We start from the raw sequence: 20,424 nt of genomic DNA on the forward strand, positions 1-20,424 counted from the left end.
TATTTATGGAAATTCCGGGGGACCTTAGAAATGGTGCATCAGGAAATATTGTCAGCTGTTCCCTGCAGAAAAGAAAATTGTCTTCTCCAAAATTGTTAATTTGATCTGAGTTACGAATGCAAAGACAGGAGGGGAAAATATGCAAGGTTCAACCAATCAAAAGATCTTATCAGAAAGTATTTGCATACCAGTAAGAGAAACTGATTGTATCCCAATGTCAGAAAGTTAAGGTCTCTTATCCCCTGTACTTGTAATGGACTCTCTGGAAAACCAGAAATACCGAAGAAATGTTAGCAGTTTGAGTGATGTGCCCCTGACTCTTGTTCGTTCAGTTTTTAACTCACCTTAGCTGAAAGCTCAAGTGAGATTTGTCTATCACCTATCTGTCAGACTAAACTTTTCACATTTTTTTTACTTCTCCAGAACCACTGGGCCATTTTCAACCAAACTTAGCAAAGAGCATCCTTGGGTGAAGGGGATTCAAGTTTGTTCAAATGAAGATGTGTGCTCCCTTTAAAAGGGAGATAATCACAAACATACAAACAAATAGGGTGGGGTCATTTAAAAATCTTCTCAAGAACCACTGGGCCAGAAAAGCTGAAATTTACATGAAAGCTTTCTGACATAGTGCAGGTTCCCAGGGGTAGAGTGGGGCCACAATAGGGGATCAACGGTTTATATGCTGATATTTATGTAGGAAAAATCTTTAAGAATGTCTCCTGAACTATTTAAGCTACATGGCTTTCATATTTAGTTTGTTAATGCATTTTTTATAACAAGATCTTTCATGTGATCCAATTGTGTGTGGTATTGTGACCTTGACCTGAAAGTTTGACTTACTTTTAATAAAAGTCTTACCTATTCAATATGTTTTGAACTATCTAAGGCACATATTTCATATCTTGTATGCAAATTTCTTATGGGAAGACCTTTCATTTCATATCATGTCCTTTGACCTTGTGACTTTGAACTCAGAGTTTGACCTACTTTTAAGAAAACATAGCCTGTTAAATATGTCAGGAATTATTCTAGGTACATGTAGTACTTTCATATTTTGTACATGAATTCTTTATGGCAATACCTTGTGACACAATGGCATCTGATCTTTTGACCTTGGAGTTTGATCTACTTTTAAAAAAAAACCTGACTTATTTAATATCTCCTGAATTATGAAGGTAAAGCTTTCATATTTTGTATATAGATTATCTATGACAAGCCTTATTATACTTTGTGTTTAACTTAGTGACCTTGAACAATGACATGACTAAGGTGGGCAATGTGGCCCATGGGCCTCTTGCTATTTTATAAATGCTTTGAGGGTAATACACTGTAGCAGACAAGGGATTTTACCCGCTACAGATCAGTAATGACGGGAATCTTCACTTGTTAGAGTGGGATTTTACCCACTACAGATCAGTAATGACGTTAATCTTCACTTGTTAGAGTGGGATTTTACTAGCTACAGATCAGTAATGACGGGAATCTTCACTTGTTAGAGTGGGATTTTACCCGCTACAGATCAGTAATGACGGGAATCTTCACTTGTTAGAGTGGGATTTTACTAGCTACAGATCAGTAATGACGTTAATCTTCACTTGTTAGAGTGGGATTTTACTAGCTACAGATCAGTAATGACGGGAATCTTCACTTGTTAGAGTGGGATTTTACTAGCTACAGATCAGTAATGACGGGAATCTTCACTTGTTAGAGTGGGATTTTACCCACTACAGATCAGTAATGACGGGAATCTTCACTTGTTAGAGTGGGATTTTACTAGCTACAGATCAGTAATGACGTTAATCTTCACTTGTTAGAGTGGGATTTTACTAGCTACAGATCAGTAATGACGGGAATCTTCACTTGTTAGAGTGGGATTTTACTAGCTACAGATCAGTAATGACGGGAATCTTCACTTGTTAGAGTGGGATGGAATCCTCATGGAGACTTTACACTTAAATTGTTTTATCTTCTATTTTGCAAAGTCTGAATTATCTAAGATTTTTTCTTCTTCGAAAACCAGCATGGATACCGTGTTTAGTTTGGTTGTATCATTTCAGTAGGACTTGTTGTATCATTTCAGTAGGACTTGTTGTATCATTTCAGTGGGACTTGAGATAAACAATTTCTAGACATGACTTTATTGTCAAATAAAAGCATTTTTATTTATCGTATCAGGCTTCCTTAAGGTAAACCAGTTGTTAAATGTATAATGTGTATATTCTAAAACCAACAAACTTTAATCTTCATGAAATTATTTGTATTTATGAGGGAGATGTATTTTCCTCGTATCCTTAATATGATCTAAAGTTTGTATTCTAGATGATTTAAATAAAATGATCTAAAGTGTGTATTCTAGATGATTTAAATAAAATGATCTAAAGTTTGTATTCTAGATGATTAGATAAAATTATCTGAAGTGTGTATTTCTTGATGATTAAATATTCAATTTTTATGTTTAATTTATTCTCCATATTAAGATTTGAGTGGGTTACTATTGCACAGATATCAAAATATGATGTCCATACATGTATAATAAATATAGCGTTCATATTCGGTGAGCTGGTGTTCATATTCAATGAGGTGTTCATATTCAATGAGGTGTTCATATTTAGTGAGGTGTTCATATTCAACGAGGTGTTCATATTTAGTGAGGTGTTCATATTCAATGAGGTGTTCTTATTCAGTGAGCTGGCATTCATATTCAGTGAGCTGGTGTTCATATTCAATGAGGTGTTCATATTTAGTGAGGTGTTCTTATTCAGTGAGCTGGTGTTCATATTCAATGAGGTGTTCATATTCAATGAGGTGTTCATATTTAGTGAGGTGTTCTTATTCAGTGAGCTGGTGTTCATATTTAGTGAGGTGTACATATTTAGTGAGGTGTTCGTATTCAATCTAATGTTCATATTCAGGTACAGGTGTTCATATTCACTCTGGTAGAGTGTAAAGGATATGAAACAAGTGTTGATCTTCTGAAATGTTCGTAGGCTTGAGAAGTCAGAATTGTGTCTGCACGAACTTGAAAATCCGTAGAAGTCGCTTGGATTCCTGTAACATATTTACTGAGGTTGTATGTGTAGTATGACAGGTGTGGATTTGGGATTATTCCACCATTTATTCACTTCACAAGCGAATTTTCACTTCACTCTGCATTGAATATTGTAAATATTTATAAGCGTAATGAAAATTCCAAAGGCGATGTGGAGGCTACCATTAGCTGGGAAGTCTTTCATTGTATATGAATTGTGTTGAAACTTCTACAATTGAGAACGCTCTCGATAAGGTTGACATCATAATCAAGTCTCCAATCACTTCTATTGTCTCTGCTTGCACTGCGTCATAGTGAGGTAGGGTAGGTACTCCTGGATTCGGTAAGCTTCACTAGCGATGATGGGATGACACATGTTCCAAACATCAGGATCCACATAGAGTCCAGTGTTGATTGTCTCGGATTGTATCCGATTGTATCCAATTGTATCCGATGCATGTTCAGTTAGCCTGTTCATATCACTACAGCTCAGTCAATGGAAACAAGGATTCATTATTCGAGAAGTTCAAGAAATAATTGTATACATGATATAGTGAAAAGTGGAACAAAAATCTAAAGGCATGTCTTTTGAAGGGAGCATCTGCCTTTGATATTTTTTAATTACTGATGACACTCACCTAAGAGAATTTGATTGAATGTTGCTGCTGACTGAGTTTTATTATAATTAAAAGCTAATTTGTGATGTCATCGGAAACATGGAATTCTGATCACTTTTATCCTTGATGAAGATTTTAGAAATTTATGTCACACCAATAAAAGGCCAATTAACTATAAATAGAATGGACAGAACTTGCAGCAGTATTGATTCCATGACACTGTTTGAAACTAACTGTGTAGGCTTGGGTCTGCGGAATACCGGAGATGTTGCCTCCGTGCGGTTAGCTTGAAATTAAAAAGAAGAAATTTCAATAACTGTCATTACGCAAATTTCCTTAGAAGTGCAACAGTGCTTAGTGTTTTTAAGTTTAACAACATTTAATTTGATTAGACTTTTTTATGAGATATACTTTTGCTTTGACATAAAGAATATTGATTTGAAAGCAGTTATCCTACTTAGAAAATAATAGGTTTGGTTTTATACGATTGTTTAAAGAAAAAATATTAAAGATTATACTTTATGCCTTAAGGAGACTATCATTCAGGAAGTTAAGTTTATTGTTTCGTAGATACATGATGATATCCATTGAAAATTAAATTCTGAATCTGATACAAAACTGGTGGTATCATTTGAAAGTTGAATTCTTAATGATATCCATATTTTAAACACCGATGTGGAACACCTTTATGTGTGACAGCATAAGCACCAAACAACCCAAATTATTGGTCATTTCACAAGGGAAATACATGTACTGTACGCTCGTTAAGATTTTATGTTACTTTTCCTCGTAAAGTCTTCATGTAAAGATTTCAATCACAAACTATGATTCAAGACACGTACAAGATAGGTTTAATATCTAGAAAAGTAAACCACAGTTTAGTTGTGTGAAATCTGCAGTTAATGTCAGTGAGTGCTATTACATGTAAAAATGAACATGTCAATTTTAACCACATCACTGCCAACACTGGCAAGCAATCCAAAAAATTAAGGTACCTTCAGAATTCATAAGGGAAATAACTCGTAAGAATTCTCAAGCGAAATAACTCTTCAGAATTCAAAAGAGAAAAAATTCTTCAGAATTCATAAGGGAAATAACTCTTCTGAATCTACAAGGGAAATAACTCCTCAAAGTTTACAAGGGAAATAACTCCTCAGAGTTTACGAGGGAAACAACTTAAGAATTCACAAGGGAAATAGCTCCAGAATTCACAAGGAAAATAATCTTCTAAATTCTCAAGGGAAATAACTCCAGAATTTTCAAAGTAAATAGCTTTTCAGAATTCATAAAGTAAATTTTTCAAAGGAAATAAAATGAGAATTTTACTACATTATTATTCAGAATTCTCAGCAGAAATAATCTTGGAGGGTAGAACCAGATGAAGTGACATTTTGATATACTGCATTGTATTTTTATCAAGTCAATCTGTAAATCTTGATTAATCTTAATTAGTTACTTTATCGAAAATAAATGATTGTTAATGATGCCTTAGCTAAAGTGTTTTGTTTAGATTAAATTCTATCTGTTAATTATATAAATTGCATAATTGTCATATGTTACTATTTTCAGTGAAGATACTACACAGAGTTCAATGAAGCATGACAATGGAAAAAGTCCTTCAGCTGTGATGGTCACTGAAACCAAGATGAGAGATGATATCAAGTCTACCTATGTGGTAAAGTTTTCTATCTGTCAGATGTAGTACTAATAGCATAGATTAGCTTTGTATCAAAACTCTGACTACCAGTTTGGCATAGTACATAATTATAGAATATTTAACATTATGATCATTATGCTAACTGTCTATATTTTATCAAGATATTAGGGTTTGGTATCAGTTTGGCATATTACACATAGAATATTTAACATTATAATCATTATGCTAACTGTCTATATTTTATTATTAGAGTTTGGTATTTCCTTTGCTAACTGTCTATATTTTATTATTAGGGTTTGGTATTTCCTTTGCTAACTGTCTATATTTTATTATTAGAGTTTGGTATTTCCTTTGCTAACTGTCTATATTTTATTATTAGGGTTTGGTATTTCCTTTGCTAACTGTCTATATTTTATTATTAGGGTTTGGTATTTCCTTTGCTAACTGTCTATATTTTATTATTAGGGTTTGGTATTTCCTTTGCTAACTGTCTATATTTTATTATTAGGGTTTGGTATTTCCTTTGCTAACTGTCTATATTTTATTATTAGAGTTTGGTAGTTCCTTTCCTGTCTATATTTTATTATTAGAGTTTGGTATTTCCCTTCAATCAAAGTTTAATCGCTCCATGTATGCTTGCATTGCTGAGTGATGCGGATAATTTAAATGCGGTATCGATTAGTGAGTTATTTCAATGCTGAGTGATGCGGATAATTTAAATGCGGTATCGATTAGTGTGTTATTTCAATGCTGAGTGATGCGGATAATTTAAATGCGGTATCGATTAGTGAGTTATTTCAATGCTGAGTGATGCGGATAATTTAAATGCGGTATCGATTAGTGTGTTATTTCAATGCTGAGTGATGCGGATAATTTAAATGCGGTATCGATTAGTGAGTTATTTCAATGCTGAGTGATGCGGATAATTTAAATGCGGTATCGATTAGTGTGTTATTTCATTGCTGAGTGATGCGGATAATTTAAATGCGGTATCGATTAGTGTGTTATTTCATTGCTGAGTGATGCGGATAATTTAAATGCGGTATCGATTAGTGAGTTATTTCAATGCTGAGTGATGCGGATAATTTAAATGCGGTATCGATTAGTGAGTTATTTCAATGCTGAGTGATGCGGATAATTTAAATGCGGTATCGATTAGTGTGTTATTTCAATGCTGAGTGATGCGGATAATTTAAATGCGGTATCGATTAGTGAGTTATTTCAATGCTGAGTGATGCGGATAATTTAAATGCGGTATCGATTAGTGTGTTATTTCAATGCTGAGTGATGCGGATAATTTAAATGCGGTATCGATTAGTGAGTTATTTCAATGCTGAGTGATGCGGATAATTTAAATGCGGTATCGATTAGTGTGTTATTTCAATGCTGAGTGATGCGGATAATTTAAATGCGGTATCGATTAGTGAGTTATTTCAATGCTGAGTGATGCGGATAATTTAAATGCGGTATCGATTAGTGTGTTATTTCATTGCTGAGTGATGCGGATAATTTAAATGCGGTATCGATTAGTGTGTTATTTCAGTGCTGAGTGATGCGGATAATTTAAATGCGGTATCGATTAGTGAGTTATTTCAATGCTGAGTGATGCGGATAATTTAAATGCGGTATCGATTAGTGAGTTATTTCAATGCTGAGTGATGCGGATAATTTAAATGCGGTATCGATTAGTGTGTTATTTCAATGCTGAGTGATGCGGATAATTTAAATGCGGTATCGATTAGTGAGTTATTTCAATGCTGAGTGATGCGGATAATTTAAATGCGGTATCGATTAGTGTGTTATTTCATTGCTGAGTGATGCGGATAATTTAAATGCGGTATCGATTAGTGTGTTATTTCAGTGCTGAGTGATGCGGATAATTTAAATGCGGTATCGATTAGTGAGTTATTTCAATGCTGAGTGATGCGGATAATTTAAATGCGGTATCGATTAGTGTGTTATTTCAATGCTGAGTGATGCGGATAATTTAAATGCGGTATCGATTAGTGTGTTATTTCAATGCTGAGTGATGCGGATAATTTAAATCCGGTATCGATTAGTGTGTTATTTCAATGCTGAGTGATGCGGATAATTTAAATGCGGTATCGATTAGTGTGTTATTTCAATGCTGAGTGATGCGGATAATTTAAATGCGGTATCGATTAGTGTGTTATTTCATTGGCACATAATTATTAAAAACGGATAACTCATCATTTTTACGTTAGTCAAATATTTGGACAAGATTTATCTATAATCAGGTCACAACATATGGAAGTGAATAGTGTGTGTATGATATAAAACTATTTGAACAATGAAACCTTAGATAAAGAGCCTCTATTACAAAAAGTTGTTTTTAGGTCAAAAAGATCAAGGTCACATATGGATAGAAATGGACCACTAATACAATCTCGAATACTATTTGAGCTTTATCAATGAAAATTTCATATGAATAGAGTTCATTACTGAAGGAATGACCTAGACTAGTGATATCACATACATTTATTTATCCCAGGCTAGTGATATCCCAGTCATTGTGATTTATCCCAGGCTAGTGATATCCCAGTCATTGATTTATCCCAGGTAGTGATATCCCAGTCATTGATTTATCCCAGGCTAGTGATATCCCAGACATTGTGATTTATCCCAGGCTAGTGATATCCCAGACATTGATTTATTCCAGGCAAGTGATATCCCAGACATTGTGATTTATCCCAGGCTAGTGATATCCCAGTCATTGATTTATCCCAGGTAGTGATATCCCAGACATTGATTTATTCCAGGCTAGTGATATCCCAGACATTGTGATTTATCCCAGGCTAGTGATATCCCAGACATTGATTTATTCCAGGCTAGTGATATCCCAGACTTTGTGATTTATCCCAGGCTAGTGATATCCCAGACTTTGTGATTTATCCCAGGCTAGTGATATCCCAGTCATTGATTTATCCCAGGTAGTGATATCCCAGACATTGATTTATTCCAGGCTAGTGATATCCCAGTCATTGATTTATTCCAGGTAGTGATATCCCAGACATTGATTTATTCCAGGCTAGTGATATCCCAGACATTCTGATTTATCCCAGGCTAGTGATATCCCAGACATTGTGATTTATCCCAGCCTAGTGATATCCCAGACATTGTGATTTATCCCAGGCTAGTGATATCCCAGTCATTGATTTATCCAAGGCTAGTGACACCCCAGGCATTGATTTATCCCAGGCTAGTGATATCCCAGACATTGTGATTTATCCCAGGCTAGTGATATCCCAGACATTGATTTATCCCGGCTAGTGATATCCCAGACATTGTGATTTATCCCAAGCTAGTGATATCCCAGACATTGATTTATCCCAGGTAGTGATATCCCAGACATTGATTTATTCCAGGCTAGTGCTATCCCAGTCATTGATTTATTCCAGGTAGTGATATCCCAGACATTGATTTATCCCAGGCTAGTGATATCCCAGTCATTGATTTATTCCAGGCTAGTGATATCCCAGTCATTGACTTATTCCAGGCTAGTGATATCCCAGACATTGTGATTTATCCCAGGCTAGTGATATCCCAGACATTGTGATTTATCCCAGGCTAGTGATATCCCAGAATTTGTGATTTATCCCAAGCTAGTGATATCCCAGTCATTGATTTATCCCAGGCTAGTGATATCCCAGTCTTTGTGATTTATCCCAGGCTAGTAATATCCCAGACTTTGTGATTTATACCAGGCTAGTAATATCCCAGACTTCGTGATTTATACTAGGCTAGTGATATCCCAGTCATTAATTTATCCCAGGCTAGTGATAATCCAGACTTTGTTATTTAGAAATCAAACTTATCAACAAGAATATATGTGTAAAATGTTTTACCTCTTTAAAAAAAAATCCTATAATTAAATATATATCTTTTGAGTTGGAAACATATCTTCACTGAATCTACTTGTTACACTTCTTACATTAAATCCTGATATTCAGAAATTAATTTAATCAAACAGGCATGGAATAATGTATGGAAAAGATACGGGGCAAAAAATAAATTTTGGAAAACTATATATATAGCAATCTATTTGAAGCTTTGAAATTATAAACTCCTTCAAGCATCTGTGTGTGCATTATCAAAAAAAAAGAAAAGAAATGAACAGGTCAGGTACCACTTCTTTATCATCAGAAAAAGCAATGAACATTACTTCAAAATTTGTATCCTTTTTAGGGGAATGCAGCTGTTTTTTGGTTAGTGTTAAAATTTCTTGGCACTAAGTGAACATTTCCAAATCAAGAAATATAAAATGGTTTATCTGGTGGTCCCGTCAGCCCGTTTTCTTTTATCAATTTAGTGTGATGTTCTGTAACAAGGTTTACAGTTTGGGCTAATTCCCGATCAATAACTTTCATACAGAGTGATGTACGGTATCATCTGAGGGGGCCCCTTGTGACATGGCCAATCACGGGTTGTCAAATTTTGAGCTCCTGTCAATCACAGAGAGAGCACCATGTACCTTATTTCTTTTGTTCAGCATCGGCCACAGTTCTCCAAGTCATTTTTCGTATGAATTAACTTATCACTCTTTCTGCATACTACAATTATTTTTTTTTAGTTTATAGTCATTCACGAGGTATACCTGGTTCTCTGAAAAATTATAAACCATCGACAGAATGTGAATATATTATCATCGTGAACTGATATTATAAATTATGAATCATCGACAGCATGTGGTTTTATTATCGTCATGAACTTATATTAGTGCTTGGGACATTTACTTTAGTTAGGAACTTCAGAACTGGTTTACAATTATAAAAGATTAGTCAGAATACTGAACCAGAACAAGTAATGTGTGTCTGTGGATTTTGTCAGGCGTTTGTAAAACTCTCAGATCAGGGCTGGCCATGTAACAGACCTATGTGCATCATTATTTAAAAATAATGCTCTGTGTTGGGATTAAATGACTTCCTGTTCCGAACTATAATTAACGTCAGCAGATTAGGGAGTTTTGTTGTCGCCTGCCGCTGACTACAAGCAAGCTAACTGCCACTGGTCCATATTTTACTTCCGCCTTTTTTCTCAACCTCCATAATGTTGTCATTAATTAATCGTACTTTAATTGAGATTTTGTTGAGTGATAATGATTTTCATGCCTCCCAGAAAACAAAAAACTGCATTAAGAAATGGGAAGAAAATGCAAATTTGATTGGAAGCTTGCAGTTTGAGAGATGTACATCTACTAGATACACGCATGTTCACTTAACTCCAGCAGTTTATCAGTAATTCCATGGCAGTATATAAATTGTCTGCTATAGAGCCTCATGAAGTGAGTGTCGCTGTCCGGAGGCCCGAGATTATAGTCTGTTTAGAAACTCGGGTCCTATTTCAAAATATTTTTTATTTTTATATTCTTGAGCTAAATCATTTTTGACTGGAGGGTATATCTCGCAATATAGAATGCTTTTGTTCATTAATTTAATCCTAGGAATTACAGAAACACATTTATATTTTTATTTTTCATTTCATTTATGTCCATGTTGGCAGCCATAAATAACTTTCTGCAGGTATTGAAATCTACAGAATTGTTGTTTACTTAGAATGAAGCCATGTTTTTGCTGTTTGTGTTTATGGTCGGTTGCGTGTGTTACACAGTGTTAATGTTTATATCTATCGTGTCTGTATCTGATTAATTGGAGTACAAACAATTCCTTTGTTTACTGTGTTAATTTGTGCAGCATCGAGATACTGAAAATTGTGTTTAATAGCCGTTTTCTTCATTTGAAAAGAATGATGATCCAAAAATGACCATTTCTGGCCATGATATTAAAACTTTCTTCATTGACGTAATTTCCATGTTAAGATTGAAAGCTTGCCCATGATACTGGTTTCTATTTTGGAATATGACATCACTAAATTAGTTATTTTTAGCTTGCCAGGACAAATACCTGGAGAACAGTTGTCATGACCCCGGAGTCTGCATTACATCAGCTTCGTCGAGCACTTTAAGGGAAAAACTTTTAATTTTGTTATATCTTTTGAACCTAGATATTTCACATATTCCTTCCTCAGGCCTTCGTTTTGGTTTCAGGTTTTTCAAAAACTTTAAACTTGTCGATATTTTTTTTATCCAAGATAAATAATTAGGTCTTTGATATTTCACATATAGTTTCCTCATGACAAGACCTTTCATTTAGTACCTATAGACGTTTGACCTTGAGGTTGGACTTTTCATTGTTAACCTTAATATCTACCTCCTCATCCCAAAATACCAGATTATAAATTTTTCTTTAAAAACACAAGAGGAACACAGGTAGAAAACAGGGAATATTGAAGAAACTAGGTAGGAACGAAAATGTCGATCTTTATGTGCTTGATCATTCAGGATACTGGGGGTGAGGTTGTTCCTAAAATAACTCGAGGCTGAGGATACAAATGAAGAGTTGTTTGATGTGACGATATAAGACATCTTTGTTTGCATGCATGCAGATGATTGTTGACATGTACGTATTGAATATCAAAATTAAAGAAAATGCGAAAAGTGATACAATTGAAATTTCAAGACTTAGCCAGGATATGGTACCTGCAACAGTATGCGTAGATTTAAATTGATATAACATTTTATTTTCTTACATATTTTTATGCCCCCGAGATTGAAGATTGGGGGGGGGGGGGGGGGGGGGCATATTGTTTTTGTCCTGTCTGCATGTCATTCTGTCTGAAACTTTAACATTGCTAATAACATTTGAACAGTAAGTGCTAGAGTTTTGATATTTCACATGAGTATTCCTTGTGATAAGACCTTCCATGGATACCAACAGTTTTGACCCTTTGACTTTGGAGTTTGACCTACTTTTTGAAAACTTGAACCTTGCTAATAACTTTTGAACAGTAAGTGCTAGAGCTTTGATATTTCACATGAGCATTCCTTGTGACAAGACCTTTCCGTTGGTGCTAAACCTTTTCACCTTGGCATTTAACCTCCTTTTTAAAAAAAAAAAATGACATTGGTCATAACTTCTAAATGGTAAATATTAGAGCTTTCTTATTGCACATGAGCATTTAATATGACAAGATATTTCTAATGGTACCAAGATATTTGTCCTTGTGACCTTGGCCATCTTCGGAATTGGCCATTATCAGGGGCATTTGTGTTTCACAAACACATCTTGTTTTATTTTCAATTTATTACGCATAACCTGTTAAAACTTCAGATTATATTCACGCAGAATATTACACAAACAGCCAGACTTGGGACTTGTAGAGAACATGTATTAATTGCTATAATGCAATACTTTCAGAATGCTTGTCCAAATTAATAGTTGTCATTGAAATTATAGGGCTAATTATGCTATTAGGGAACTTTGTCCTTTGATGAAATTAAGATGTGTTTTCCACTGATCAGACAAATAGAATGGTTTCAAAGTCTATCAATTCTAACTGAATTCAAATCTTTCATTAATAAATGCCTTACTTCCCACTGAAGTTATTCTAGATCACCAATTTTTGAATTAATTGTTGTTTCTTCAATTAGCCCCAACCTGATTTGCTTTATGTCGCATTGTCATGAAATCACAATGTCATAATCACAGACAATGACAAATCTCGACACAATCGCAGGTATAGGCATTAACACATCATAGAACTTGGTCATGCACGTCTTCAAATTACACGGCCGGCAACATTTATAGTTCTGGTATTCAATGTTTATAGCATCCCTTATAAAGAAAACGATTTAGCCTTCATCGTCTTCTGTTAAAAGAATCATATTTCTTTTTCTCCATATATTGATGCCAATATTGGATGAATAAGTCTGAAAGTTCCACTTTCTACCAAAGGTGTATTGACTGCAATTTTTATTTCTTTCTCCCACTCACAAATTAAAAGATTAGGGGTATTGTGTCACTTTCTCCCAAAGTATTTTTCTAATAAGTTTGCAAATAATTTTGTACAGTCATGCATACATAGATAGTCTTTTTGTAACAATTAATGTACAATTCCCAAAATAAATGTGTGTTTCTGCAAAAAGGAAGCTTAAGAAACTGAATTAGTATTGGTCATTATCATGACAATGAAAATAATCAAAGTACTGAAAGGTCTGACATAAGCTGGTGGTTGGTTGTATATTGTTTAAAGTTTTCACTCATATCGAGATGTCACCATTGCCGGTGAAGGGCTACAAAATTTAGGCCTATATGAATGGCACTTATGACCTTTGAGCAGGGAGGGATCTTAAATTTATTGTGCCACACCTGCTGTGACACGGGGACTTGGTTTTTGCGGTCTCATCAGAAGGACCGCCCCATTTAGTCGCCTCTTAATGACAAGCAAGGGATACTGAAGACCTATTCTAACTCAGATCCCTACATAAGCTGGTGACATTTAACAATCATAAATGATTGTGACATTTATATTGTCTTTTAGATAAAATGATGATGGGTACAGTTCTCCCTACAGTGTGTTTAACATTCTGCAATGTGCAGACTCACATTTTTAATATGATTAAATGGCAGTTTCAATCTCAAAACCTACAAATCGATCTACACATCCTTAACAGGTCTGCAGTATGTGCATTTCTTGAAGTAGTACTCATCAACATTGAATACTCTTGCAAGTGGCTGTTTTAGAAATGATGAATTTATAGAAAGAAACCTAGCTATGAAAATGTTGCCAACATTCGTACTTTGATTGAACCTTGTGATGGTCAGAATATTCCAACTCCAGCAAAAATCAATAGCACAATTCATAGATTTAACAATTAATTTACAGTAAACCAACTTTAATTCAAGAAATTTTATGTTGCAATTTATCAGCACTAAACTGGTTCATTAAGGCGACAAATTTCCACAACCGAGATAATCTTAAACAAATTTCTACGACTGAGATAATCTTGAACAAATTTCCACAACTGAGATAATCTTAGAAATAAGCAGAAAACATTAAAGGACTGCATAGGGTTTTTTGGGGAGGTGAGACATATTTGGGATGACAATTAAGGTTTTCATGAACCTCACAAAAATTTCTCACATGCGAATAAAAGTTGGTTTACATTATTTAAGTAAAATATATCAATAAAAAATATCATCTTACAGCTATAGCTGTGATCAAAGTTTTTTAAGCAGACGTGTCTGTTCATTTATCGCTGCATGAGCTGAATTCACACACAACATAAGCCTGTCAAAACTGGCCATTATAAGTCCAGTCCCCAGTAATGTATCTGCAGAATCATTGCTGCAGCATCTTTATTGTAGTCTATTGTAGAGAGTTCTATTTTTAGAAAGTATACAAAATGAGTAAACAAGATTACTGCATGCATCACCTTTCTAGTAAACTCCTCTAAACTCTATTCTAAGAAAAGAATATTTTTTCCAGATTCTCAGGAACTAGGTCACATGTGTCAATATTTAACACATTTGTAATACACTACAACCTAAACTTCATTTTGTATACATTTATCATTTTCTCAGTATTACGTTGTGTTTCAGTAGAAATACCACCGAAAATTTCTTTTCCATTCAAAATTAGGCTTATTAGATAAAGCCCTGAAATAAGACACTGGTACTGATACACATTATAACACATTACTGTAATGAAGGATAGCTTTACCATTGTAACTCAATAACACAGGCTTCCAATACGACATACTAGTAAGAGGAGAAAAACAGCTTTGTAAAAATATCTATTAAATGATTACAAAAAAAGTTCAGTGTTTTTTTTTTTTAACACAATCAACACTTTCATGTCAAAATGAACACTCCCATACAGAAACCTGTTAAAATAGCATTCATGTACATTAAAGAGATGAACCTGCACAAAAAAATCTGAGTTTGTACATTGATTGACAAGTAAAATATACACTCATTAAAGATGGCCATCATTGGTCAGCTTAACATTGAGAACTGAACATATTGAAAGATGATGGAGAAAAGACAATTAAGCATGAAAGAAGTATAGGAAAATACAAAATCAAAAAATATTTGTAGGAATGAATGGTATTGATTGTATGTCATTTCCCTCTCAAGAAATTTTTCACTCATGTAGACGTAACCATGCCATGGCAGTGAAGGGCTGCAAAATTTAGGTCATTGCTCGGCGCTTACGGCCTTTGAGCAGGGGGGATTTTTATCACCCCATTTAGTCGCCTCTTACAACAAGCAAGGGGTACTGAGGACCTGTACTCTAACCCAGATCCCCACAGAGTATTGAATAAAATCTGAGCACCAACACTATTAAGCACAGTCCCTTCACTCTGCAGATTCTATCAATAACAACATTATATGCATTATAATGAGAGCAGTACGTGTTTTGTTTGTGAATGGAGACTTGTGTGGCATGTAGGAGGAGTAGACCAGAAACATCCATAAGTTATCTCAGTAAATCTATTTGTTGATTTCTTAATTCTTTGCCAATGATGATTGTTTCACACATTTTCTTTTAAATTCATATATCCTGTTGATCATTTAAACGTTTTTTTAAAAAAGACTCCCCCTAAATAAGTATGTTTTCTAGACAGATCGTGGAAACGGATGGTTTGATTTGATTAGCTTTTTATTCCTGTATACATATATACACAATATACATACATAAAAGATACAGTAGATACAAAACCTTTATAAAACTAGCTATTGGATCTTCCCAGAGTTATCAAGTATTCACAGAGATGATAGTCTATATCTTCCAAACTCTTTGCCACAACAAGTACATCTCTGCTGGCAAAGAGTCTGGGTGATCAAGATTGCAAAAGGGGACCTGAGTTTTAGACTAGCTTATATTGATTGCTAAAATATGAAATAAAATATCCAATTTCAATGGAAATTTTGATGAATTATATCTGCAACATTGTAAGAAAAATGAAAAAGTAGAAATTATGGTGAAGGTCGAGTCTGATGCTTACTTTGATTTGGACTTTACGATGTTGACTAGCCAGAACTAGGAGGAAGCTGGCCATGTATCTAACACTATCACAGCAATATTTTGAAAATAAGGAAAGTGGAAGAATTCACATGCATATCCAGTCATACCTAAACACAATTTTAGTCAGCCTAGTGTTTTATTGAGGCTGTGACCTGTATTTATAAAAATGATCTAATCCATATTGATTGCATGTATAAAAGATCACATTTTCAATGACTAAGCACATTCATAAGTTCTGAGATATCATCGTCGGACAAAATTTCTATTTATAGCACATTTAAGTTGTTAAATTGTTCACATTTAAAATTTTGAGGAGTATGTACAATATGATTCATTAGGTGTAAGAGTATATGTGGAGTTTGTACAATATTTTTTCCTCTAACAGATTGAATGAAATCAGTATCATGGCATGATCGATGGCGATTTCCTGCTATAGCCTAAAGAATCGCTTTAATGTCTTATGTAATGTTCTCCTGTTTCAGATTCTATCAATTAAATACTAGAGAACAAGCAAAAAAGAAGAGACTGACATTAGCGTTTATTGAGAGACAACAAATATAGCTTAAATGGGTACAAAGCAATACTTTGTGGTGGTTTGACCTTGAATAGGATACATAGAAGTGAAGGTCACAGAATCTGTCATCTTGCCTGCTGGGAGATGGAATCCATATTTGTATTCATAACAGAGATGAATATTTTGATAAAATGATTTCGTTCTTTAAATTTCTATAAAATCTCAATATATTGCTATAAAAATTTGTGTGTGTTTTTATATTTAACATATATATGTGACCAGACATGAGAATTTGGGTCCAAATGAGGAAGATTTCAAAATTTATTAATTAATGTATACACAAAGATTCATTCATACTTTTAAAAAGTAATTAATCGATCGTTAATTTTATTCTCTCTTATTTTTATTTCTATCAAAAACGCCATTTTAAAATGCCAGAACTTATATTTTTTTCACTTTCAAAATGGCGTAAAAGTTTACAAAAAAATAAAGTGCTCCGAGTAGTATTGAGCATCGTGCGATGTTTGTGACGTTATTTCTCTATTATGCAATTACCTCATTTGGACCCAAAGTCTCATGACGCGTCACATATTATTACAATGATAAAGCATGAAAGTCCATGTTGTCAGATGATCAATACATGCAGTGAAGTGATTTTCTGGTGTATGACGATAGTGGGTATTATTTGAATGAACATTTCATTGTTTTGTAGCAATTTATGAAAGAATTGGAATCAGAGAGAGAAAGAAGATGGAAAGCAGAGCAAGCGAGCAAGAAATTACTGAACCACATACAGACTTTACAGGGAAAAGGTAAAAACTGAACCACACACATACATTACAGGGGAAAGGTTAAAACTGAACCACACACAGACTTTACAGGGAGAAGGTAAACACTGAACCACATACAACAAATCATATGAACACGTCTATTACCAGGTATCTATTGTAGTCTCTAAGTATTGTCAACATTAGTCTATAGGTAGAACTAGTCCTTTTGCTTGGGAATATTGAACTAAACCGGCAGTTGACGGTTGCCAAGGAAAAGGAGGAAATTTTGTGATGGCTTTCATGGATAATTGTATGTACATAGCATTGAAAACTCATAACAATGATGTCCCACTGATAAATAAGTCCATGGAAATAAAGTCTGGCAAAATATGAGTAAGTTACCGGACATTGTATCAGATGTACAGGAAATAGTAAAGTGTACATAGTAAAACAGAACCCTGTACACACTGTACAAAGTAAGACTGAACCCTGTACACACTATACAAAGTAAGACTGAACCCTGTGCACACTGTACAAAGTAAGACTGAACCCTGTACAGACTGTACAAAGTAAGACTGAACCCTGTACACACTATACAAAGTAAGACTGAACCCTGTGCACACTGTACAAAGTAAGACTGAACCCTGTACACAATGTACAAAGTAAGACTGAACACACTGTACAAAGTAAGATAGAACCCTGTACACACTGTACAAAGTAAGACAGACCCCTGTGCAAAGTAAGACTGAACCCTGTGCACACTGTACAAAGTAAAACTGAACCCTGTGCACACTGTACAAAGTAAGACTGAACCCTGTGCACACTGTACAAAGTAAGACTGAACCCTGTGCACACTGTACAAAGTAAGACTGAACCCTGTGCATATTGTACAAAGTAAGACTGAACCCTGTACACACTGTACAAAGTAAGACTGAACCCTGTACAGACTATACAAAGTAAGACTGAACCCTGAACACACTGTACAAAGTAAGACTGAAACCTGTGCACACTGTACAAAGTAAGACTGAACCCTGTACACACTGTACAAAGACTGAACCCTGTACACACTGTACAAAGTAAGACAGAAACCTGTGCACACTGTACAAAAAAAAGACTGAACCCTGTACACACTGTACAAAGTAAGACTGAACCCTGTACACACTGTACAAAGTAAGACTGAACCCTGTACACACTGTACAAGAAAAGACTGAACCCTGTGCACACTGTACAAAGTAAGACAGATCCCTGTAGACACTACAAAGCAAGATAGAACCCTGTACAAAGTAAGACTGAACCCTGTAGACACTGTACAAAGTAAGACTGAACCCTGTACACACTGTACAAAGACTTAAGCCTGTACACACTGTACAAAGTAAGACAGAATCCTGTACACACTGTACAGAGTAAGATAGAACCCTGTACACACTGTACAAAAACAGAACCCTGTACATACTGTACAAAGTAAGATAGAACCCTTACACACTGTACAAAGACAGAACCCTGTACACACTGTACAAAGTGAGATAGAACCCTTTCACACTGTACAAAGACAGAACCCTGTACACACTGTACAAAGACAGAACCCTGTACACACTGTACTAAGGAAGATAGAACCCTGTACAAAGTAAGACTGAACCCTGTACACACTGTACAAAGTAAGATAGAACCCTGTACACACTGTACAAAGTAAGATAGAACCCTGTACACACTGTACAAAGTAAGACTGAACCCTGAACACACTGTACAAAGTAAGACTGAACCCTGTGCACACTATACAAAGTAAGACTGAACCCTGTACAAAGTAAGATAGAACCATGTACACACTGTACAAAGTAAGACTGAACCCTGTACACACTGTACAAAGTAAGACTGAACCCTGGACACACTGTACAGAGTAAGACAGAACCCTGTACACACTGTACAAGACTGAACATCAATTTTTAACAGAAAAGGGAAAACTGTATTGGGAAAGCTAAACTTATAGAGAATATTATTCTTACAGAGCTAATCATAGAGAAGACATACTTATAGATACTATTCTTACAGAACTAATCTCAGAGACAGACACAATTACAGATATAACTAAACTTACAGAGAAATTTACTCAGAAAGCTGACTTAACTTACAAAGAGAACTAAACTTACAAAGAAAGCTGACTTAACTTACAAAGAGAACTAAACTTACTCAGAAAGCTGACTTAACTTACAAAGAGAACTAAACTTACAAAGAAAGCTGACTTAACTTACAAAGAGAACTAAACTTACAAAGAAAGCTGACTTAACTTACAAAGAGAACTAAACTTACAAAGAAAGCTGACTTAACTTACAAAGAGAACTAAACTTACAAAGAAAGCTGACTTAACTTACAAAGAGAACTAAACTTACAAAGAAAGCTGACTTAACTTACAAAGAGAACTAAACTTACAAAGAAAGCTGACTTAACTTACAAAGAGAACTAAACTTACAAAGAAAGCTGACTTAACTTACAAAGAGAACTAAACTTACAAAGAAAGCTGACTTAACTTACAAAGAGAACTAAACTTACAAAGAAAGCTGAACATTTATCTTCAAATCAAGTAAACAAGAGGAAAGTTAAACTGAAAACAAAACACAAACAAACTCTTCAGAGATGATTATTTTATTCAATGCTGAAAATTAAACATATGGAAGATTAGTAGATGAAATGTATATAAATCTTGCAGAATGGCATACACTTTGGTAGAGTGATACAGACATTTAGTTAGTGCTAACACATGTTAATCCCGACAGTCAAACTGGGGATAATAACACCGTACATTTATATCACAGGAAGTCGTAAAAAATTCACTGACAGAAAAATGTGAACATGAGATTTAATCAGAAGTGCACCTGTTGACGACCTGCCTTGACCCCCGGATGACCTGTGATTTGACAGATGCCCCCTGGAGAGCTCTCTGTGCCTGATTATTTCTT

At 34.7% G+C, this 20,424-nt stretch overlaps 1 protein-coding gene across 1 annotated transcript in view; it reads left to right on the forward strand.

Moving 5' to 3' along the window:
- Positions 1-20,424, forward strand: part of LOC125664350 (leucine-rich repeat and coiled-coil domain-containing protein 1-like) — a 123,441-nt gene that overhangs the window by 42,927 nt on the left and 60,090 nt on the right. Inside the window, exons 10-11 of the mRNA XM_056152159.1 lie at positions 5,215-5,320; positions 17,416-17,515. Of these exons, the coding sequence (XP_056008134.1) occupies positions 5,215-5,320; positions 17,416-17,515 (206 nt within the window). The remainder of the gene's footprint in view (positions 1-5,214; positions 5,321-17,415; positions 17,516-20,424) is intronic.

This window comes from Ostrea edulis, chromosome 1, assembly GCF_947568905.1.
Source record: "Ostrea edulis chromosome 1, xbOstEdul1.1, whole genome shotgun sequence".
In the NCBI taxonomy this organism is placed as follows: Eukaryota; Metazoa; Mollusca; class Bivalvia; order Ostreida; family Ostreidae; genus Ostrea; species Ostrea edulis.